At 39.5% G+C, this 25663-nt stretch overlaps 1 protein-coding gene across 3 annotated transcripts in view; it reads left to right on the plus strand.

Moving 5' to 3' along the window:
- Positions 1-25663, plus strand: part of NELL1 (neural EGFL like 1) — a gene marked incomplete at both ends in the record, with an annotated part of 886110 nt that overhangs the window by 406144 nt on the left and 454303 nt on the right. For all 3 annotated transcript variants that reach the window (XM_079707393.1, XM_079707394.1, XM_079707395.1), the window contains one exon: positions 762-887. In XM_079707393.1, coding sequence (XP_079563519.1) covers positions 762-887 — 126 coding nt within the window. The remainder of the gene's footprint in view (positions 1-761; positions 888-25663) is intronic.

Below are 25663 nucleotides of genomic sequence, written 5' to 3' on the forward strand. Positions count from 1 at the left end.
TTTGATAGGGATTGCATTGAATCTGTAGATTGCTGTAAAGCCATTTTTGAAAACATAAATTCCAGAAAATACTAAACTCTGTACTTAAGGTTGTAGGTTATCTTAATTCTTACCATGAACTTTTTATGAGAAAGCAGGTGGTGCTCTGATCTCCATTCCAAGAGAAAAGATCTTTTTTGTTGAATCAGCCCATTATTCTTTGACATGGGATGCATCTCCAGGTTAAGGGGTGAAAGACATTAATTTGCATTAGACAGTAGCTGCAGTCTGTATTCACAGTACAATGTGGGAGAAAGTGGCTACACCATCATTTTGTAACAGATGGATTAAAGCATGTCTTAGTAAGAAAAACAAGCAGAGAGGGGCTGGATTCCCTTTATCTCTCTGATAAAAGCAACATCATGTACAGTGGACACCTAATAAATATTCGTTGGTATCAATGCCTGGACACAGACTCCTTGATTTTGGACATTTAAAACAAGCATCTTTCTTGGTTAGAGATTAATCATAACATATTCAGTCTTCATACTTAGGTTCTTCACTGTTGTGTCCCACCATGCATCTTTCTAGAAATATTTTCAATTTAAGATGAGATCTTCTGCATCAGCTGAATTTGCACTTAAGCTTTTGTGTTTAACGCATCTTGCTTTTTCTCTTGGCTTCAATGGGCATTCGCTTTTTCTAATTTCATTGTAAGATGATTACATTCCGGTTCAACCATTTGACTAACCGTGATATTGCTTCTTTTTTTTCTCCTTCAGATATTGATGAGTGTGCGGCTAAGATGCATTACTGTCATGCCAACACTGTGTGTGTCAACTTGCCTGGGTTATATCGCTGTGACTGTGTCCCAGGGTACATTCGCGTGGATGACTTCTCTTGTACCGGTGAGCATTAAGAAGCAATGTTGCTTTTCTGATTCAGTCCTTCTCTGTGCCATATCTGTGTCATTACATTTAGCTCTAAGTACACTAAGTACTATTTTTAGCTAACTAGTTCTTCTCTTGCATTATCTTATCATCAACTTTTCAGGAATGAAGTGATAATAAGAGAAATTTTGTCTGCCTAATTTATTTCCACTCCCAGTATTTCTGCCTCTGTGTGTGTGTGTGCGTGCATGGGTATATGATTTGAAATTGAAGACCCAGTTGCCTATGGTAACACTGAAGGACTTAGAGAGAGAGACATCAGTTCCAAAATGAGAAAAGTATCAAACTATTTTCCTTCCATCAAGATGAAGTGTGTTTTTATGTGAGAAAATGTACTTTGTTCTCATTGGGAAAGACAAGAGGTTAAATTTAAAGTATGAGCGAGAGTATCTGGTGGGCACAGATTGGGTATATGGGAGCCAGTCAAGACTTTTCACTGACATATGCTTATTGTCCCTCTTCTTCCCTTTATCACTGGGCTGTCAGCACCAAACTGGAACTCCAGGGATTGTGGTCACTGCCTCTGTGTGAGCAGTGCTGGCTTGGTGGGCATTTGGTTGGGGTTCCATTATCATTCAAATCACGAACACAGAGACTGGAACAGTAAACTGGTTAAGGGTGGTAGAAGATTCTGAGTCTTTTTTCTCTTGGATGAAATGTCTTTAAAGTCCCAATCTGTAACCTATAAGGAAGGGGCTCCCTGAATACAAGATTTCAGTCATGCTGTGTATTTCTCTGACTCTTGGCATCTTTCTCTTTGTCCTAATGACTGGTATATAAAAAATGATTTCTTTTTAAATTAATTAATTTATTTTAATTTATTTTAAAATTTTTAAATTTATTTTCACTCACAGTGGAATTCCACTCTTTTCTTAATATATTTTATTTTATTTTAATTTTTTTAAAATTTATTTATTTATTTATTTTTGGCTGCGTTGGGTCCTCATTGCTGCACGTGGGCTTGCTTTTAGTTGTGGCGAGCGGGGGCTACTCTTCGTTGAGGTGTGTGGGCTTCTCATTGCGGTGGCTTCTCTTGTTGCGGAGCATGGCCTCTAGGCATGTGGGCTTCAGTAGTTGTGGCACGTGGGCTCAGTAGTTGTGGCACACGGGCTTAGTTGCTCCACGGTATATGGGATCTTCCTGAGCTCGAACCCATGTCCCCTGCATTGGCAGGTGGATTCTTAACCACTGCACCACCAGGGAAGCCCCAATATATTTTATTTTGAATGGCCTTTTCAGAGGTGCAAAAAGTTATAAAAGTTTGAGAAGCATGTTTGTATGTCCAAATACCTTTGCCATTGATTGTTGTATATTTTTACGTTACTGTTCTTTGGCTAAAGGATTTCAGATTGATGCAAGGTTCTGACTCCTGCAGTAGACCAAATATTGTTTACCTGTCTTTTACATATTATTACAAAATTCCCAGAGAAAAAAGAGACTTCATAAACATTATGCTGTGATCCAAACATTTTAAGGGGGCAAAACTCTTTTGGACCTGTAAACAAACACGTCTAAAAATCTGTGATATTACAGATGAGTCTTGTTCTGTTCTCAGTGGTCTGTCCAGGTCCTGACTTATGTTAACCCTAACATGAGGCAAAGGCAGTGGATCGTCTCCCAACACAGAGGCACCATATCATGCAACTCAGACCTGATTAAGGCACTGCTGGGTGGAAAGGCCTTGTTGAAATTATATCAGAATACATAGCACCTCTGCTCTATGGAGGAAGACAAGAGCTGGTGCTTGTTGAAAGCCTCTTAAGGACAGGTGCTCTGCCTGGTAGTTTGTACAGTATATATGCAACCAGATGGAAAATGTAGTATTTTAAGAACTAGCTCCAGAGTTACTTTTAGAAAGAGAAATGTGTTGTTTGGAGTAAAAGGCAAGTGTATGAGTATCAGTGGGTACATCATCCAAAAAAAAAGAGTAAGTAGTTCTGCAGGGAAACTTTTTGTTTTGTTTGCGCATGTATTTTGTCTGAGAGAGAATAGAAAAGTTAGAACAAAAGAGAGAAATAAAAGAGGGAGGAGAGAGGAACCAGCCAGAAAGCAGAAGGCTAGGTGCTGTGGAGGACAGGGGTCAACGAAAACTGCTCAGTGAAAGGATGGCTGAAAGGACTTTTAAGGGTAGGAATATTTAGAGTGAGGGGTTTTGTTGTGGTGGTTTTGCTGTATAGTATGCAGGGTGAGTCTTCCTCATGACCCTCCAACTTTCAGCAAAATCTGCGACCTTGAAGACTGGGTGAGACCCTCCCCATTCTGACCCCAATGAATGCAGGTTAACACGAGGTACAATGAGGGAAATGGTACATGTGTGTATAGGATATCATGACCTCAGAGGCAGAGGTAACCATTCCGATCCTTTCCCTGCTACCCAAAGTACATTTATACAGATATGAATGCAACAATCACAGTCACCACGGCCTCCTCTCAGGAGTGTCAGAAATTTCAGTGAGGGCTTTTGGACTTCCCCCATAGGTCATAGAATTGGGGATAAGATATTTTTCTTAAAAAAAAACTTCCATTGATCCCAGATTTCTTCTTATCTACTGCCCACTTTTCTGCTTCTGTTCATAGCAAACGTCTTAATTGCGTCATCAGTGGTTACTGCCTTCCTTACATGTACTTACCTCACACACCCTCTTCATCCACTCCCATTAAGTCTTCCAGATGCACCATTCGACAGAGAGTACATTTATCAAGGTCAACCATGAGCTCCATTTTGTTCAGCCTAATCTTCTTATCTCTTGTGACCTCTCAGCAGCATTTAGCAAAGCTGACTACATCTTCCTTTTTTAAGCACATTATTTTATTCACTTCTGAGACAATGTATTTCCTGATTTTCCTTCTATGTCACCGGTCACACCTGCCCAGTGTCCCTAGCTATTCTTCTTCCTCTGCTGATATCTTAAAGGTTACAGTACTGTAGAGCCCTGCCCTGGACCCTTTTCTCTTGTTCATCCATATCGTCTTTTCAGATGCCTCCATTCAGTATTATGACATTACAGCATCTCTATGTTAATAACTCCTAAATTTCTATCCAGTTCCAGTCTTTCTCCTGAGCTTCTGAATCATATATTCAACTTGACATCTACACATAGGTATTTAATAGGCATTTCATGTTAACATGTATGAGACAGAACTCTTGATTTCCTTCCACCTCTGCAAACCTCCTCCTCTTCCAATTTTCTGCATCTCAGCAAATGAAAGCACCATCTATCTAGTTTTTCAAGCCAGAAAGCTATTGGTGATACTTGATTGCTTTCCTTCTCTTGTCCCTCCACTTTCAGTCTGTACATCAGACTTGTTGAATCTACCCTCCACGCCCTGTCCTAAGTCCGTCCACTTCATCCATTTCTGTCCATATCCTCTACTACCAAACTACCAGACTTCCTCAGTGGTTACCATTCTGGACCTGCTGCCCCAGGCTTGCTCTACTGTAACTCTCTCTTCACAGAGTGATGAGGGTAAACTTTTAAAACCAGGACTTTCTAAAGATCTCTTATAGTTTTCCATTTCTCAGAAAATCAAATTAATTCTTATTTTGATTTAAAACCCTATGTGACTTTTTTCCTTTCTGCCTCTCTGACTTTATCTTGTACCATTTCCATCCTTGTCCATTAGGAGGTGGCCACCCAAACTTTTGACTTTGTTTTTTTTATTCAACAGGCTTGTTCTGCCTTAGGACCTTTGCATGAGTTGTTGCTTCTTTGTAGAAGTCCTTTCCTCTTATTCTCTGCATGCCTGGCTTTCTTGGCATTCAGATCTCAGCCTAAAAATGATCAGCTCAGAGAGGCTCTCTCTGATTCATATAATTAGCCACCCATTTTTCTGTCATGTCACCTGATTTTAATCCTCTGAATATCACTTATCACCATCTGGAGTTTCTGTTATTTGTATATGATTTTTAAAAATTTATGTCTTTCTATTAGAATGTAAGCTCTGAGAGGAGGAACCCTTTCCCTTTTGTTCACTGCTCTACCTTGGCTACTTAGACTATAGCCCAGCACAGGGCAGTGCTCAATAAGGATTGAATGAGGGAATGAATAAAGCTGCTTGACCCTGGGCTAATTGTTTACTTCTCTAAATCTCACTTATAAAACATTGCTCATATCTGCTGTAACTGTAGGTTACTGTGAACATCAAATAATATGTGTGAAAACATTTATCATGGCCCTTGTATCAGCCAGGTTAGGATGTTCTGCAGTAACAACCTCAAACATGAGTGACTTAAAATAATCAGGTTTTGTTTGTTGCTCATGTATTTCACTGGTCAACAGGAGTGGTGCTCTGCTTATCATAAGACTTTGGGATATAAGCTGATGGAATAGTCACTATTGTGAACATTGCTAGTCACCAAGACAGGGAAAAGAGAGCCTAGAGCATCTTGTATCAGCCAAAATATAGTCTAACTAAATCCCTTTGACCTACAACTCATTGACTAACTATAAGTAGTTACCAGTCCTCAACCAACTACAAGGAGAAGAGGAAAGGCCTTCCTACCATGTACCTAGGTTTGATAATTAGACGTATTTGGTGAATGGTGCTAATAAATACCATAGCAAATGATACAGTAGATTCTTAACAAATTTTGTGTCCATTGACATGAGGAGCTGCTGATTAAATTAACCTTATTTTTTAGTCGCAGTTCACAATGTGATGGGGAATGTAGTCTCAAAAAATAATGATGATATTAAACACATTGTACTAAGTGCTATGATGGAAGTTCAAGCAAAACGCAATAAGAAAAGGGTGTTTGATTGTCAGGATGGAGCATTTGGAATGGTTTTGCAAGCCAAGAGGAGCTATTGGAGTTTACCAAGGCATGTTAGCATGCATGTAAAGTAGAAATTTGGGAATGTAGATGAGATGTGAATGGGAATATGGAATATGGATGGGAATGAGGAGAGATAAGAGACAAGCATCCTCCCTGATGGTAATTTCTCCTCTAGACCAGATTCAAGGTCCTCCATTAGACATTTCCATAGTAAGCTGGAACTCTGACATTTACCTTGGTGTCCTGAAAAAAATAAGCCTGTCAGGCCAAATGTGCTCTTTACAAGATAAGCAGGTCCACACCTTTAATTTCTGTCATTTCTTTATTGGCAAAGAAGACTTCTTCCCCCAAGTGGTTAGTAGTCTATGTAATAAATGAGGTATATAACAGATATCTGCCGCTGTAAGAGGTCTTTTCAGATGCTTCGTTTCCAGAAGAAATTTGCTAGGAGAAACTGACAGGCCTGAAAACATCCTTTTGTCTGCCATGAGCTCCTGACCTGGCATTTCTCATTATTTACATTCTTATTTCCAAAGATCATTCTAGTCTCTGTCCCAAATCAGTTAGTATCTGCTGCCACTGTTCAGTTGGTTTTCAAAGTACATTGGGTAATTTTTTTCTGTCCTTTTTTTTTAGTTTGTCATTTACTCTGGTGCTAACATTTTAGAAGTTAGTAGTCATATTGAAAATCTCCATTCAACCAAAAATTAGTGAGCCTAGAATTAAAGAAGACATATGAGCTTTGGTGGTACATTGATTTATTGAATGACTGATTCACTCATTCATTCACTCACTCATTCATTTATTCATTTATGTGTCCAATATACAATTAGTGTCGGTCATGAGTGTTAGGAAATATGGCCAAAGACATTAGTGACAAATGACCTCTTTGCCCAGGAATTTCATGGTTAGTGAGGGAAGATCTTCAGATGAGAAAACTCAAATGTGCATTCACCATCAAAAATATTCCAAGTTTACCAAATCAATCCCTCTTTAAAGTCTTAGTAGGTTTTAGATACATACTGGGTATTTCACATCCTATAGTGTTGGCCCTTGACAAGTTCCAGAGAAGGATCCCCAAAATTACCTTTCCCAGTTCTATGCTGTAACAACAGCTCTTTGAGAAAGGCTGCACCAGAGACAGCAGATGCCAAGCATGATGCTGGAGAAGAAAGACAATATATCAAACAGAAAAGAAATGTTACCTCTTTCCTACTTTTTTTCTAGTTAAAAAGTTGTATCTCATGGGATAATAAAAGTTCTGAGGATTCAACATTGAAAATAATTATATAGGGCTTCCCTGGTGGTGCAGTGGTTGAGATTCCACCTGCCAATGCAGGGGACATGGGTTCGTGACCTGGTCCGGGAAGATCCCACATGCCGCGGAGCGGCTAGGCCCATGAGCCATGGCCACTGAGCCTGTGCATCCAGAGCCTGTGCTCCGCAACAGGAGAGGCCACAACAGTGAGAGGGCCGTGAACCACACACACAAAAAAATAAATAAAAATAAAAATAAATAAATAAATAAATATAAATATATGTGTGTGTGTGTGTGTCTATATATATATATATATATATAATCTAGAATTTTAAAATGTGCTGTAACTTAATCATTACTGTGATGGCTGGGGTTCCCTGACATAACCGTGTAATTTGTATGAGGCTCCATGCTTTTTTCTAGGAACGTTTCTGTTGGTGAAATCGAAAACATTGGACCTTTGTCACTGGGGGAGTTTTTGGCCTTGGAATTTGTGTGTGATTCTAAATCACTTTCTGTTCTGTAAGAGATCCCTGAGTTGCCCTTGCTTTTTTATGAATTTTGAAGCTGGAGGAGTATCGAAAATTGAGGTTGGGGAGTCCTTTCCTCTTCCCTGGACCCTTTGATTTTTGAAATGGTCAACCTGCTTGATTTATTGGTCCCTGACTTTCATTTATCCCCGGTTAAACTCCCTGTGTTTAGCTTGTTTGATAAGACATTACCTTTGAATACTCAGGAAGCTTTAAAGGAGGATACTTGTGATTTATGATAAAAGCATGCAGCAATAAGACAGGTACTTGACAGTAATGGGTAAGCACCCATTTTTATGCCAAAAACTTTCCATAAAGGTAAGAAATAAAGGGAACAAGTGAGATAACAAATATCATATGTGATTTCCATTATCTTGCTAAGAGATTTTTAATGTTTTTTGATATTGGCATGGAAGAGCTTGAAGGAAGTATGTATCTGAAATCAAGTAAGCTTAGTTAAAGTTAGATATAATAGTCTATTAATTTAATGGTTTAAATTAAGTACCACATAATGAAAGATGTGAGATAACAGTTTAAAAAATGTAAAAGAAATTTTACACTAGTTTTCTGGAAAGTATTTTCCTACTAAGGTCGATGAAATACAGAACATTTCAAATATGGGCTACCTGATATTTTCTCATTGAGCAGAGCCATATGAAATGGAGCTAAAGTAGAAAATCCTCCACCTTGATTGAGCACAGTAGTAAATTATGCATTGATTATCCTTATCTTTCAAGCACATAGTATGTGCTTGTTTTGGACACATTTGCTCTGGTATACTTTTGACTATCTGGCATCATAAAAGGTGCAAGTTCTAATTACTTGCCTCTCAGTCAAGAGGTGATACAGATATAAGAATAAAATTCCAGTCATGGACTTGTAGACTCCTTTTACTTTAGTGGGAAATGCTCTGTCAAATGCTTTAGAATGCAAAACATTTTATTAAAGATAACAGACTACATTTATTGATATACTGAATAGGAAAAGTCAGAATAAGACTTGTACCTTTGGATATTTCAAAACCCAATTAAAAACTCTGATGTTCTTTGGAGGCATTTGCCTTTTGTTTTGATTTGTTTGCCTGGTATATTCATTTTTTCTTCCCTTTCTTTAGACAGACTTTGTCACCTTCCTCCCCCTCCAGAGGAGGGATGTGAAAGTACCAAAGTAGGATTCCAAAATTCTAACCCTTTAGGGCAGAGGGTCTCAACTCTCATCTCAGATTAGAATCACTTAGGACATGAATTTTCAAAAGTCAATACCTGGGATCTGCCCCTTGAGGCTTTGATTTTCATTTGGTCTAGGGTTGTGACCTGGCTTCAGTGTTTTTGTTTAAACGTCCAAGTGATTCTAATATGCAGTCATGGTTGAGAGCTCTTGCCTTTGTAGAGCAGAGATGGTTAGAGTTTGGAGGGAATATTGGGGTGGGGTTGGAATCAGAGAGAAGAAGAATTGCCCTCTATATTGTAGACTAGAAAAGGATTCCTTTGAATGGGTGGTGGGTGACATGGTGGCAGAAGGTAATTAAAGCAGAGATTTGGATGGTTTCTGGATGGAAGGGCTCTGCCTCCAAGGCTGCCTTCTGGGATGTGTATAAGACTCTGGGGAGAGAAAGGCTGTGGGATGCTCTGTAGGTAGGGTCTCATGGGGAGTTCCCAAATCTTCAATTGTGTCCTGACTGTTATGATGCCTCAAAGAGCCCTTAAAGATAAACAGGACATCTCCATGGTGACCTGTGTGTTCCACGGGCCAAGGACCAGACTGATGTCTCCCTGCGAGTGTCTTGATTACTTGGAATCTCCTAGAACTATGACACAGATGAAAGCAAAGAATCCTTAAAATGACAGACATTTTCACTACCCCACTAGTCCAGAAGAATAGGAGCTCAGAACCATTCATTAAGTTGAAATGAAGAAATTACAGAAAGCTACATTACTTGCACGTACAAATTTGTGACTGGGCTTCTCTGCCCATCACCTGTTTTCACAGGTGAAAAACAAAACAAAACAAAAAGTTAACAAAAGGAGAAAACAGGAAAAAATTAAGAGACCCCTCTAAACAGGGTTCATGAAGTGAAAATTAATAGAATATTTGGTTTTCCGGACCAATTTTAGTTTTCCATATGTAGTCCTGGAAAAGCCAAAGACCAGAAACTTACTCCATTTAGCAACAGTAGTGTTAAAATAGTGCTAAGGTTTATTAAAGCCAGGAAATATGTCTTAGGGAGGATAACAAAGGGCATTTCCCTTGGTATTTTAGGATGAAGGATTTGTCTGGTGTTTGGCTTCCTTGTTGGGTTTAACTGAGAGGTTTTTGTTTGTTTGTTTGTGTTGGGTTTTTCGGTTTTTGTTTTTTTATCAGCACATATTGTAAAGGATCTGAACCACATTAGCTGCTGCAGACCCACTAGAATAAATGATGGATCTTGCCCCCAGGGTGTTTGTGCACAAACCTATTAAGAACTGTGTTGCCCTTGACTCAAATTCATCATAAAAGGCTTGTTAGTATTTCTGTACACTCCATTGTTGGAGTTGTGCATGCAGAATCACAATTAAGCTTTCACATAAAGGGGTTTGATTAAGGATGCTTTAGCACTTACAACACTGTTGAGGCCAGCCTTGCAGCCCTGCTTATATCCACATTTGAGTCGACACAATGAATGGGCATTCCTCTTTAATAACACAGCAAGCTATCATTTATTCTTTATTTCCATCTTAAAGATTTGGTAAATGCATATATGTTTAGCTATTTCCACACTTGTCTAAGATATAGTGAAGTATCTTTGGATTATGTTTCCTTTATGTAAGAGTATTGAAAATATACATTACTTATTCTTGAGCCAAATGAAAACTATAAATGCTCATGGTTAAAATCTGGTGTATAAACTAGAGTATAAATTCAACTTGTTGCAAGCTTCGGCAGTGCCACCTTTTTGCTCTGTAAATTAGAAAACCATTAACGTTCTCTGCTTCTTCATCAGTATCCTCTGCACACTTTCATAGAGTTGTTGAAGAATAAAGTGAGACAGTGTAAGTACATCGGTTCAGATGATTTTAGCTTAAAGAATGATTTAAGAAAAACCCAACTCTACCAGCTTAAATGATAAATTTATTCTCTTATAACAGAACGTCTAGGACAGTGTTTCTAGAATTAGTTAATTCAGCTGCTCCATGACATCATCAGTGACATAGATTGTTTCCAACTTTTTACTTTGCTATTTTCATCGTGATAGTTTGAAACTTGATCTAACTCCCTTCCAGGTCTCAGAATGGCTGAGGCAACCCCATGCATCATATCTCAATTTAACAATGTCCCAAAGTCATAAGGGAAAAGAGGATTTCCTTCCTAGAGTCCTTTGTTAAGACCAAGGATAACTTTAGCAGAAATCCATCCCTAGCAGATCTGTTTTCATGTCTCCTTGGCCAAAATTGTTTAATATGCCTATTTATAAATTATACCTTAGAAAAGCAAATAGAATTACGTTGAATCAAGATTTATCCCTGAGGTGGGGCAGGTCCTGGTTTCCTTTATAATACTTGGGTTGTATTGTCAAGGAAGGAGATGATATGTATGTATGTGTAGGTCCATAATTGTCTAGGCAACTGATAGCGTCTATTAGAGTCTATTCAAAGCCTTGAAAACTATTTCAAGTGTAGGAGTAATTAAAAGAAATGCAATTAGATGCTTATACTAAATTTATGTATGTGCCTATCTGTGTAGATATATGGATAGATATATATTTATTTACATATATGTCAACCACCCATTTTTGGAGATGGTTTAGGAAACAGGCACCTTTTCATACATTGCTGGTAAGAATATATATTGATACAAACATTCTTGAGGATAATTTGACAGGATGTATCAAAAGGCCTAGAAATATTTATTTACAGCAACTTATTCTAAAGAAACAATCAGTCACAGTTACATATGTGAGAAGATTTTCATTGTGCCCATTTATTCCACTTAGTATTTATAAGAAAAGAAACTAGAGGCAGCCTAAATATGAACTAATGAACATTTGATTGAATAAATTACAATATATTCATATATTGGAATACAATGAATTTTAAAATAATATTCAGAAGACTATTCAGTGTCAATGGAAAATTCTCATCATACAGTATGATGAAATTCTAACCAGTATGTATACTGTTTTCCAATTTAAATAATAAAAATTATCTACGGATATACATAAACACATAGAAATAGAGGCAGGGAATATTCCCCCAGATAAATAGGTATCAGAAAGTATCTGTGAATGGAAGATTATATGTGATATCTTTTCTTTGCACTTTACATGTTTTCCACTTTCTTCTGTGGAATGGAATACAATGCAGTGAACTGTATTACATTTTAGTTTTAGAAAAGTGTTATTAAAATATTAGAAAACAGAAAATGCTAGATAAAGATGACATTGAGTTTATTCCTCCAAAATCTCCTAAGTGTCATCCTACTAAATTAAATTTTAAAAAATGTTTATGACTTGGTTGTGCTAATGCTTTTCATCCTTAGTGACATAGGTTAGGAGTCTGAACTAAAGAGATTAAAAGCAATGGCTTTGCTTCATCAGGTTTCTGAGTAATTTGATTGGCCAATATGTCAGTTGAAGGGCACTTGCAATTATGATGCTGTTTTCCTCCTTTGAGGGTCCTAGAAGGTGATCTGATAGCCAGGTTCTACCTGCCCAGTTTTTCTTCAGCTCTTCTGTCAGTGTTTCCAGATTCAAGGCAGTTGGTCCAATTTTTTTTTTTTTTTCTTGACTGTAACCAAGTCAAAGAGAGATACTGAGGGGAGACAGAAAAGTCCCAGGATTTTCATAGAAAAGCAACCACTGGATGAGAATCAGGCAACTTAGATTTTAGTTCTACCCTGGACACCAGCTCACTGAATGAATGCCACTGTCTCAACATTTTCCTTTGGACCTTGAAAGATTAAGGATTAATTAGCTCAATAGTTTTCAGTCAGAGGAGCTGGGATTCCAAATAAGATTTCTTTTGAAAGGAGTTCAGCTTATTTAAAAAAAGAGGTAATCTTGCAAGCTACTACTTTTCTAATTCTGTGATTCTTTAAGATATGGTTCCTGACCTCTAGGAAATTATGGTCTCTTCAGGGGGCGTACAATTTACATTTTAGGAGCATAATTTTATAAGGCATATAGGTGCTAAATTGTGAGGTGTGAGTGTAAATGATGTGGGAAAGAGCACTGGTGCTGGGAGAAAGAAGGGCATTAATTACTACATGATAGAGAGAATGTGTTTTCCACAGGGAGCTGTCTCAATGGGTTTGATTTTGATGTTGAGTGGGAGATGGCATAAGAAAACAAGAAATAATAGGTTCAGTGGTGCTTTAGACATAGATCCATCTCCATGTTTGTTAATCTACAGCAAGCCTGGAGGTGTCCTGGGTCAAAGTGGGAAAAACAGAAGGCTCTGAATCAGACAGACCTGGGTTCCTGCCCCAACTCCAGGTATTTATTAGTAGAGTCAACGTGAATCAACTTTGGGGAAGTGGACATACCTTTCTCCCAGACTCTTGTGAGGAGTAAGTTAGATGATATTTCTAAAGTGGTTGGAAGAGAGCTCAGCACAGAGCAAATGTTCAACAAACATTATCTACTACTAACTCTATTTTACAGGTGAGGAATCTTACTTGAGACACAGGGAGGTTAGAGAATTGTCCATAGCCACAGCCCTTGGGAGTGCTGGAGTAGGGGTAGATAGGAATGAAGGACTTCTACCTTCAGAGACTCAGATGCAACCTCCATCAGAGCTCTTTGGAAGACGCCTTTAAAATGCTAATGCAATACGGACTGCAGAGGCTCAGTAAACATTGGCCATTATTAGAATGACAGACAGAGTCTGGGACTTGGGTCCAAGAGAATCCTATTTAATCCACAGCTCTGCCCTTTATAAGCTTTGGGATATAGGGTGATTCCTTAAGTGCCCTATGGCTCAGTTTGTAACCCCAAGAAAGCAGGTTGGGTTTTCATGTTTAAACACATGAAAAAGCCCAACCCAATGACTGACTCTGAGATGGTGCTCAATATTGAAGCGCTAAGACCTGATCAACAAATTTCCCTTTCTCCCTTCTTCTCACCAAGTGGCTCTAGAAGCACTTCCAGGGACACCGAGGCTCTTTGAAATACATCTGGAGAGCCCCTTGTCTTTAGAAGCTCAGTCTCTGTTGACAGTGTCCAGATTCTCTGGGAGCCTGCAATTAGATGCTTTGGGCTCATGGGTTAAGGAGATCAGCAAAAAGTAGATTCACAATGGTTTGTAACTAGCAAGGAATACATTCCTTTATTTAAAGAAAAATATCACCTCTAGAGTCATTCGTTTTGTAAGTTCCTGTAGACCAGAGCTTTGAAATATGTTCTATAATCTCCCTTAAAACATTCATGTTTATTCCCTGAGAAAGGAAGCGCCCTAAACTGTGAACACCTTTGGCATTTATCAGCTCTGCTGGCTGGCATCTGGTTAGTCCTTAGGGGCAGCCATAGGACAAATTACTTTCAGGACAAGGGTCAGAAGCTTGGTCTAGGTTGGACTCCAGTAGGCGGTTTTGACAGTTGGGAAATGTCCTCAGAGGGAAATCACAGCATACAGAGAGATGTGTAAAGCCAACAGTGAGTTTGTCGTCTACCTGTTGAATACCCGATGCCTACATGGGTATTCTACATTGTGGAAATCACACTGCAGCTATCAATTAATATTTTAATTGTTTCTACTTATTTCATGAGCGTTGGCCAACTTAGTAAATTCCATAAAAATACAACTGTTCGTGGCTGCAAAATATCCTCTCTTCTGGATGCATTATTATAGTTTTTGCCACATTGAAGAAGTATTAAGATCCAGTTGCTTCTCTGTCTTCATTTGGGTCTCTCATGTACGTGCATTTAGTCTTCTGTTATTACGATGGATGGTGATGGTTGTTTTTGCCTCAATTTGGATGAGGAGTGAGTGAGTCACACAGCAAAACTCAGACCAGCCCCAAGCAGGAAATACACATACTTAGAGGTTCACGCAGTGGGAGGAATCAGGGTTTCTTAGGTGTTATTCATTAAATAACATTTCTGGGAAAAGTATAGGACCCTAAAGAACTGTGTAGCATTAACACATATCTTGGTGGTGTCAGGACCTTGCGTAATTATTTTACATAAGAACACTTTGTAACTAGACAGGTGCTCCAGCGAGCCCCTGTCTTGTTTATGAGATGTGTTTTCCATATTTTTTCTTGAGTTCTTTGTCCTTTAAAATTCAAAGAGTCTTCCTAGATCAGCTAGCAATTATTTTTCCCCTTTTGGCGTTCATTTTCCCATTCTGATTGATCAGTTGAATGTAGGGAAATCATTAACATATCAGGAATTTCAAATAGCTGGCATGTTAGAGACATATAAGGCGTCAGAAAATACCTTCATATTACAGTGATTTGATTCTGAATTTGGACGAACTGATGAAGAAATATGCCCAGAGAGAGCTTGCTTTTTGATTCTCCAAAACTTTAGGGTATTTTCTCATTAAGAGAAATTCTTTTCTTCAAGCAGGTGGTCCATTTGACTTGGTTATGTGAAAGATGTGGCATTGTTTGGAAGGAGATAGCATCCTTGCCTATCAATGTGAGAGGGGCATGAGGGGACAGTTCCTGTCTCAGCCAGAGAGTGTGTGGTCTAAATGACTGTTAGGTCACAGCAACACAGGCTGAGCGGCTTATAGTGCAATGGAGGAGATCAAGTGAAGATATAGCCTGTCATGCTTCTCTTGGCCTCAAGCAAACCAATTTTTTTTTTTTTTTTTAAGGACAGGTTGGAGCAGATCATAGCTTCAGAGCCAAGCCCACGAGTGAGGCCAGAGAGCAGTGCCCTCAATCTATTTTTAGGATTTAGAAAACCAGCAAGTTAGAAAATAGCACTGGCATGTAATCGTGCTCACCTCTCAAAGTTCCTGGAGTTTTGAATTTGCTTCACTGCTATTTGAACATGTTCAATTTTATTTTGTCTCTTTTCTCATCTCATTTTGTCCCTTGACTCTGTACTCTCGGGTGTGTTATTATAGCTTTTTCCCTCGAATCTCCTTTCATTTTTTCTCTTTTCATATTTGCTTCATTAATGTGTGTGTTATTATTTATGACTGATCTGAACAAATGATGGTTTGAATGAGGGATTTAGGATCAAAAGTGAGTTAAAACAGCAATGAACAAGTGTTGACAAGAATATGGAGAAATTTGGAACCCTTGTTGTACCGTTGGGGAGAATATAAAATGGTGCAGCTGCTGTGGAAACCAGTTTGGTAGTCCCTCAAAAAATTAAAGATAGATTAAAAATCATATAATCCAGCAATTCCACTTCTGGGTATATACTCAAAATAACTGACAGTAAGATTTTGAAGAGATATTTGTGCACACATGTTGACAGCAGCAATAGTCACAAAAATAGCTAAAATGTGAAAGCAACTTAAGTGTCCCTCAGCAGAAAAATGAATAAGCAAAATGCAGTATATCCATACAGTGGAGTACCGTTCAGCCTTAAAAAGGAGGGACATTCTGACACATACAACATGGATGAACCACAGGGAACATTATACTAAGTGAAATAAGCCAGTCACAAAAGGACAAATACAAAATGATTCCGCTATATGTAGAATCTCGAGTTGTGAAATTCATAGAGGCAGAAAGTAAAAGGGTGGTTGTTACAGGCTGTGGAGTTATTGTTTAGTGGGTATATAGGTTCAGTTTTACAAGATGAAAAGAGTTCTGGAGCTGGATGATAGTGATGATTGCACAACAGTATGAATGTAGTATTTAATACCACGAAACTGTACAATTGAAATTGTTATAGTGGCAAGTTTTATGTTATGTGTACTTTACCACAATAAAAAAACGTTGGGAAAAAATGCCACCAGGACAGATCTCTTCCTGTTACTGGGTCTACTCTAGAAATAACATTTACCATGGTTTTCCTTGCTTCCTGTAACATATTGGGCATCAAATTCTGTTTTTTTCAGAGAGTGATTTATTCATTCATTACTTTATTCATTAAACGATTATTGATTGAGAAATCTACTGAGCATCAGGTATTATTCTGGATGTGATACATTAGTGAAGAAAACAGAAAATTTTGCTGTCAGTGGAGCTTTCATTCTAGTTGGGTGGAGTCAAACAGTAAACAGGAAATATCAATATATTGTATGCCAGACGGTAAGACCTATGGGAAGAAATAAAGTGATGGAAGGAGATGGGTGTGCTAGGGTTGGCAGCGGTGCAGTTTTTTTTTTATGAGGGCGTCTCACTGTCGTGGCCTCTCCCGTTGTGGAACACAGGCTCCGGACGCGCAGGCTAAGCGGCCATGGCTCACGGGCCCAGCCGCTCCGTGGCATGTGGGATCTTCCCGGACCGGGGCACGAACCCGCGTCCCCTGCATCGGCAGGCGGACTCCCAACCACTGCGCCACCAGGGAAGCCCAGTGGTGCAGTTTTATATGGGATGGTCTGGAAAGGTCTCACAGTAAGGGGCACAAAAGCAAAGACATGAGAGGAGTGAGGGGAGTAAGCCACACTGATCCCTGGAATAACGATCCTCCAGGCTGTGGAAACAACAGATGGGCAGAGCAGTCATCTATGCAATGACTCAGGATGAGGTAAGGAGGCTTGTTAAATCAGTAAACTCCCATTGGCTCTTATCTACCCTACGTCTGTCTCTAGTATTTTCCCATGGAATCAAGTACATGGGTTTCGTGGCCATTATATGCCGCAGAGACTTCTTTCACAGACTCTGGGTCATGGCTGTCTTCCCAAGACTTAAAGATGATAGAATTTGAGCCATTGGCTAAATGGGGAGTTACTGTGTTTTTTCCTTTAAATGGCAAGCAAAGCTTTAATGGCCCCAGCCATTACTAGGACAATACCCTTTTTAGAAGAATAGAGTTCACTACGGGGCATTTGAACACAGCTTGTAGGGAATTCAATTCTCATGTCCCATTACTGTTAACAAGGTCTCCACATTTAATTCCACAGGGTAAATGTGACAACTCTAGAGTCAGGGCCAGAAAGTATCTCTAAGCAACCAGGGAGCTGAAAGAGCCTTGCTTTTTTCTTTATTTTTATGTCTGTGGTATTCCATTTCTCCTGCTGTTGATAAATAATTCAGAAAAGAAAAGAATGTTTCAGCCCTGACTTTTTAATGCCGAGGACAAATACATTATGCGATTGGTCCCCAAACATGCACAGGCTTTTGCAAGAAGGTCAGTATTTTGTGTTTGTTGCTTGGCAGTGTGTTCTCTGGGGCTTTGCAATCAATTGGCTTTGTTCTTGTAGCTAGAAGAAAGGTGAGGACTGCGTGTATGAAATACACAGAACTGATGCTGTCATGTTGTCACAGTCCCTAAGCGGGCTGCTCAGCAACAGGTAATAGATAGACTGGTGGGTGTTGATGAGCTGTGCAGCTTGGCTTAGAAGGGGCATTTATCGGAGGACATCTGGTGCCATAAGGTAATTGTCTTGAAACCTGACTGGACTGGGCTATAGTACCACACTGAGCATCTAGGTACCAGGGCGTGCTGGCAGGGGAGGACAGATGTCACAGTGCCTCATGTTGAACTTGTTTCTCCTGCAACTAGGATGTCCATGCTTACCCAACTATGGTACCCATTTGCTTACTTTGGAAAATAATTTCTAATACAGAGATAATAATAGTATATAATATATGTGTGTATATGTATATATACACATATATATATATAATGATTAAGTCAGAAAATGACCTCTGTGGATATAATCGTGTTGACAACGCATGTTTAGAAACACTGTTACTATCCATATACTAAATGAATAATTCGGGTCACCATTCACAACAAATGCCAATGGTTAGTTGGCTAAAAGGAATGGGGTAGAGAGGAAAAAATTCTGTATTGGTTACTAGAGAGACATTTTAATCCAGACTAACGCAGTATATGCACTTGGGTAAGTCATTTTATCTCCTTGGACCTCAGTTTTCTCATCAATCACAGGAGAATATTAGATTATAAATTGACGTTCAGAGGGCCTACTAAGCTCTTAATTCTTTGAAGCCAAGAATCATGGCTTTTCCTCTCTTTATCCACAGTGCCTGCCATACTAATAGGCACCTTTTGTTCCTTTTTTTTTCCAAGTGCACATCTATAATCATTTGGAGTATTGCAATTGCAATTTTGTTTGATTTGTAGAACTTTATTTTTAAAGGTGCCTTTGAGTTTTATATTTACAACTTTTTAACATGTTTTAAAAGAATTGTGAATGTGCTACTGAAATACTCTTTCTTTGGTAGCATTTGTTTCACTGAATATTTTATGTGACTTCTGCATATTGACTCAGGCCATAATGATGTTTTATTAACCGTTATTAACTTGTGACTTGGAATGATCATACAAGTGATCAAAGAACCTTCCTTTTGCACATGAGGAGATTTCTGTAAAGGAGAACGGGAGACACTGGTTCAGGATGGACAGCTGGTCTCCCTTTTGAAGCCCTTTTCATGCTGAGTTTTGTAGATGCTTTTGAACACTTGTTGACAAATGTCACCCCTCTGGCACTCACCCTGCTGCTTTGTTTAAACTGGTGCCCACAGAGCCCAAGCAGCAACACAGCTGCTGACAGTGTAATGATAATTGCTGCCAGTTGTGCCTTTCCTCAAGGATTAGCCTGTCCTGGAGGCAAGGGGAGGGGAAAAGATGTGATGGAGGATCACAGAAAGACTGGGGGACTAGACATCAGAAGATCCATAGTGAAATCTCAGCTTGAAATATTATGAGTTGTATGACTTTGGACAAAATACATAACTGTCCACTTTCTTCTTTGGTAAAATGAGGGTGGAGACCTCTGTTTTAAGGCCTTTTAAAATTTATGATTCTAAGTGCTATGAATGGTGCTGTGGTCTAAGTGCTATGGTCAGAGGAAAGGTAGCACTTCAGGCTGGGGTGACCAAAGGAACGTTTGAGTTAGTGGCTTCAGAGCTGTGAAATAGCATTTTGTTATTGTTGGAACCACAAGGAGAGACTTTGCCAGTGGAAGGACTGGCAGGTGTCAAAGCAGGGACTGAGAAAGACTCAAGACCTGTTGAGGCAAAGCAGAGTGTTTTAACTTCACCTGCAGTGAGAGCCCTTAAGAGAGTGGGATGCCCTTAACCAAAGGCTTCCGTGCTTCTTTGCTTCTAAATTCCTGATTTTGACAATTCTAATAATCACTCATTCAACAGCAAATATTTGTGGAGTGTCAGCTCTGTTTCAGATCCTCTTTTGTGTGCTGGGGACAAAGTAGTGGGAGAGAGAGTCCTTGCTGTTAAGCGTTTTTAGAGAATTTGACAATATTTGTGCCTAATGAGGACATCCTGCCATGGAACTGGTATGAGCAGAGGAGGAGTTTTAGCAGAGTTTTAAGTATCACTTGAGAGGCATCTATTTACAGGCTACAGTAGCCTATTGAAAAGAGCTTGCTCTTTGAACGTGAAGTCCAAATACGTGAGTATTGGAGGTATGATTGTAGAGTGCTTGGAGCTAGTGAAACTAGGTTTCCTAACTAAATGAACTTGTGTACATTTCTTAACTTCCCTAAAGTTTGCTCTCTCACCTATGTTATGTGCATAATATTAATATTTATGTCATAGGGTGGTTTTGAGGATGAAATAAAATATCGGTGTAAAACACTTTGCCTAATGCCTAGCATATGATATGTGCTCAGTACATGTTAGCTGTTATTGTTCCTATTATTAAAATTTTTACTGGTTTTGTTTTCCACTTGATATTTAACATGTAATCATAATACCTCTTAAAAGAGGCGGGGAACACACTATCACCTTTATTACTATTACCTTTATTGGTCATAGTAATAAAGAGATCCTTGGCTTTGGGGAAAGTGCAGATCAGAAGAGCAGTTTATTTGTAGCTTTTATAAAAAAGCATCTCTGGAGATTCCTTGAGTGGTAGGAAGAAAAGAAAATTACTTACTACATGTTTTAGGCATGATGGTGATTGTATTTCTTAGGAATGGATAGAAAGGTCTCATGAGTGTTAACTTGTGAAGGACCAAACCAGAGAAGTATGTCTGGTGTAGTCCAGGTATTCAGGGAGCAGATGAAGATGATGATTTGGGAGGCATTTGTTGATGTGCCCAGATTTACCAACTGGATGGAGGACACACTGTGCAGAGTTGAGCCCAGACTTTGGAGCCAGAAAGGCCTGAATTAGCGTCTTACCTCCACAGCTCATGTGACTGGCAGCAAGTCATTTTAACCCATCTGAACCTTTTTTCTTATTTGTAAAATAGGAGTGATAACAATAGCAGTACTTGTATCATGGCATACTATGAAGGTTAAGCGAACTAATAAATGTAAAACCATTAGTGGCAGTGTGGCACATGGAATCAGCAAATAAAACATATAACTAGATATCTCACCAAACCTGCAGCATAGTAGTTGCTCAATGAATATTAGCCTCTTTTTCTCCTCAACTGCTTTATATATTTTAATTTTTTTATGCAGATTTGAAGGAAAATATTTGAAACACTGGCTCTTACCTCTTATTTCTCAGTTTTTGGTCCCAAAACTTGGTGTTTCATTCTCATGCCTAAATCCTTGCAAACTTTTCAGATTCTAACACCTGTACCCCTCCCTACTACCAGGGCTAGAACGTAGGTTGTCTTTTACCCCCATGACCTAAAAGACAGTTAGTGCTTTATTATCATCCAGATGATTCAAGGACTTGCAAAACAGATCTTAATGATATTTATATCAATCCTTTATTCAACAAATACTTGAGTGTCTGTAATGTGTTGGGCTTTGTTCTAGATGTTACATATAGAGAGCAGGGTATAAGACAGACCAAATCCCTGCCATCATGGTGCTTATATTCCAGACATGGAAACAGTTGATTAAAAACAAAAAAACTTGTTAATTCAGTTATAAGTGTTGTGATGAAAAGCAAAAGAGAATATAGGACTAGGAAATGATTGGTATGATCAGGAGGGTATTTTATAAAGGACAGTAGGATAAGGCTTATTGAGGCATTGGCCTTTTTGAGCCAGAATCTGAATAAGGGTTTAGGATAAGCCATACAAAGCTCTCTGAGAACACTGTAGTTAGAGGGACCGCTGAGGGCTGAGTCCCTAAAAAAGGATTGAAGTTGGTGTGTTTGAGGAACAGAGAGAAGGCTGTCCTGAGAGAGACACATGATAAGATTAGGTCAATACGGAGAGATCAGGTCTTGCACGGTTATGTGGACTCTGGTAAGGGTGTAGATTTAATTCTAAATGTTTTGGAAAACCATTGAAAGTTTATCCAACCATAGCAATGATAGGATAGTCACTACTGAGTATGACGGTGGTTATACTCCATTGATCAATCAGTATGCATTTCTGTAACATTTTCTGTATTTCCAGCAGTGGTGCAGTGGGTAGGGTTTGTGGGTATTGGTGAGTTCAGAAAGGTAGGATAGGAAATACCTCTGTCCATAAGAAACTTCACATAGAAATGGGGAGATAATTCTATTTTACATGGAATAATTCAAAACCAATGCTCTAAACTATAATATTATCTCTGAATACAAAAGAAGGTGATAAAAGGAAGAGGCCCGGTGTTTTGAAGAAACTTAGGAAAAATGTCTGGAAAGTTTGGAGGAACCAGGTATACGGGGCATATAAGTCTCCCAGAGTAGATTAGACATAATAGGTCATCAGGAGCCATTATAAACTCCTGGACTGGGTATTTAGATGATTGATCTGGCAGTAGTGTGCTTTGGAAGAAACGGGATTAAATGCTCAGAGACTAGTTTGTGGATTGTATAATAAACTTGTTCATCAAAGCCTGGATAAAGCTGGTGGCTTCGGTGGCAGGTTGGATAGAGGAGATTGAAGAGAGGGAAATAAGTTTTAAAAATCCTAATGTTTCTACTTTGTGAAACTAGAAAGATGGCGTTTCCATGAATGGAAATGGCATTATTGGAAAAGATGAGTCATTTTGGAGTAGAACAGTATGGGTCCTGTCTGTAGTGACGATAGGATATTTATTCAGGCGTGTCTGGTCAGTGCAGTTTAATAAAGCACAATGGTATTAGGTGATATTTAACCAGAGGATTCAAGAGTGGCAAATGAAACTCAAGGAAGGTGATGATGATAGCAATAATGACTACTATTATTCTACTATTACTATTTCTTATTACTATCATCATCATCACGTCACTATCATCTTTTAGGTTAGTGTCCATTTTCTTCACTACAGGGTAATTGTGCACCAGTGGTGTGCAATAGGCAATTTAACCACAAGTTGAAGTGAAGACATCTTCACCAGTCAAGACCAAATTATATCACCAGATCTCCTTTATGGACCACCATGTCCAGTGCTCACTTGTAAAGAAGCAAAGACAAGAAGGGAAGTTGGCTGGGCCTGTCTTTAGATGTATAATTCTACCTGCAGTTAACATGGTCCAATTAATGCCTTGGACAATAACTCTGATTGATATGCCTTACTTTTAGAGTGGAAAGAGCAATGAGACATATAAAGAAAGCAATGGAGATCTCCTCCCTTCTTTTTTTTTTTTTTTTTTTTTTTTTGTGGTACGCGGGCCTCTCACTGTTGTGGCCTCTCCCGTTGCAGAGCACAGGCTCCGGATGCGCAGGCTCAGCAGCCATGGCTCACGGGCCCAGCCGCTCCGCGGCATATGGGATCCTCCCAGACCGGGGCACGAACCCGTATCCCCTGCATCGGCAGGCGGACTCTCAACCACTGCGCCACCAGGGAGGCCCCTCCTCCCTTCTTATAAAGTGAATTCAACATATAAGTGGATAAAAATACCAAACTGGATTAGATGTGAGAATTAGGTATGCGAGATAGAGATGTGAGTCATCCTGCTACAAGTATGTGAATAAGGATATAAGAAAGTGTACGGAGAAAGGTGCGTAAGGCCATGTCCTAGAGGAGAACCCCATATGAAGGCCTTGGGTTGTGGGGTAGCAGCAGCAGTAAATGTGGCAGTAAAATTAAGAGATTAAGATTAAGAGTAAAATTAAGAGAACATACAGAGGCTTTAGGAGAGTGAAGGTATGGAAAATTCTATTACATCTGACAAGAAGAGAGTCATTGGCAATCTTCTGAAGAGAAGAATCATTGCTGTCTCCGATAACAGGATTTAAAAAGATATTTTGATAGAAAGTTGGACAGTGGTTAGAATATGGAGGCTTTTGGCAGTCACGCAGTTAGAAAGAGTTGTAGAGAAACCTAAAAGGGACAGCAAGGTCAAATGAAAGACACTTTGTCCGCCTTAAGTTGACTTTTTTTTTTTTTTGCGGTACGTGGGCCTCTCACTGTTGTGGCCTCTCCCGTTGTGGAGCACAGGCTCCAGAAGCGCAGGCTCAGCGGCCATGGCTCACGGGCCCAGCCGCTCCGCGGCATGTGGGATCTTCCCGGACCAGGGCACGAACCCGTGTCCCCTGCATCGGCAGGCGGACTCTCAACCACTGTGCCACCAGGGAAGCCCTCAAGTTGACTTTTAAGATGAATAACATTTGAATGTTATACGGGAGAAGTGGGTTGAAGATGCTTAAGAGGCAGGCTTTATTGTGGGCAGGCAGGGTACAGATGGAGGAGCTGGCTCTATGGGAGGGCTTGGAAAGGAATTGTAAGACAGGAAAGAGTAGAGGATAGAGCCAGGGAGAGGGGTCTAGAGTGAAAGCCATGTATGCTTGTGGAGGTCCATGCCTGGCAATGCGCTAAAGCCAACTTTTCATTCAGTACGCTTTCTGCAGCATATTTTCCTTCCTCTGTCTTTCACAGACCACAAATACCAGTTCTACTTTATGTAAATAGAAATGTAAGGTTTTCCCTCTGGTGGGACCTTTGAAATATACTATCCACTTTATTGTTCTGTCACATTTCTCAGCCCTTTGTTTTTCAATGGTGTTTTGCTATGTGAGGATAGGGAGAGCCTGATGGCATTCTTAAGCAACTAAATCTGGGGTTGAAAGCTCTGCATGAGTGACATTTAATTCTTATTCCCTCAGTGCTTTTGGGGAAATCTCATAATTGCTCTCTCAGTCTCCCCGTCTGCAAAACTGGTATAAAACCAGCCTTCTTCTCCCTAGGGCATTGGAGGCTTACTAAGTTAATGTTTTGTAAATCACCAAAAAGATTCTAAATGCAAGTGCTATCATTACCCACCCACCAGATATGATGGCACTCATAATGACATATGTATTACCTCATGTTCATTTCCATGGCAATAGCCTGTGCATTTGTAAAGAGATTCTGCTTTCTCTGCCAGGGCATAAACAGAAGCAGATCGTCTGTCACCCAGAGACACATTGGCAAGAGAGTGAAAAGTGGATATATGGTTTGTTTTGACCTAAATTTTGTTTTGGGTGTAGAGCCTGTTGTGAAATTTTCTCTTGAAAACAAAAGTCTGCCTTGCTGTAAAATATTGAAAATAAAACGAGACATGAATGCTTCTTGGGACATGTTGAATTTGGGATGTCAACATAGGAAATTTGAAGTTCAACTGTGAATAGGCAGGGTTTATCTCAGTGAGTGCTCAGCAGTGTTTAAAATCACATTCAAACAACAAAGTCAAAAAGGTTATGAATTGTAATTAGGAAGGTATGATAGTTTCAGTTTGAAAGTGTGGCCGATGACGGGGTCCTTCCTCTTTGCAACGCATCAGTGCAAGGAGGTCTCTTTATGTGGTCTTGGGTCAGGGTTCTTGGATTACTAGGGATTCCAGCATGGCGCTCATCATATTTTAGGAAATACCTGACTTTATTTCAATTAAGTTAACTAACGATGATGCAGTTTTTCATGCACTCTCCTCATTGGAGTACTTCTGTAAGAATAATAGAAGTCAGAAATACTGAGGGTTTGTGTTTCCAATGGAGGCTTAGTGAACTATCTCCTCTAGATAGTGCGGGGATAGCATGGATTGAATCAGAACAGAACAAGTGCATCCTACCTCCACCCCCTAACATACTATCTTAAGGTAGGGGACAGGACCTTCTTCAGGAAGTAACAGGTTGGTCCTTTTTCATACATTCTCTCAGTTGTTATTTTCTAAATGTGCCCTCATGACCATTGAAGCCTGAACTGGTACCATCAGTTCAGTCCCCATCTGGACTCAGGGGCATTGCATTTGCTGTTTCCTCTGTCTGGAATGTGCTTCCCT

This window comes from Hyperoodon ampullatus (assembly GCF_949752795.1).
Source record: "Hyperoodon ampullatus genome assembly, chromosome: 7".
NCBI classification, from domain to species: Eukaryota; Metazoa; Chordata; class Mammalia; order Artiodactyla; family Ziphiidae; genus Hyperoodon; species Hyperoodon ampullatus.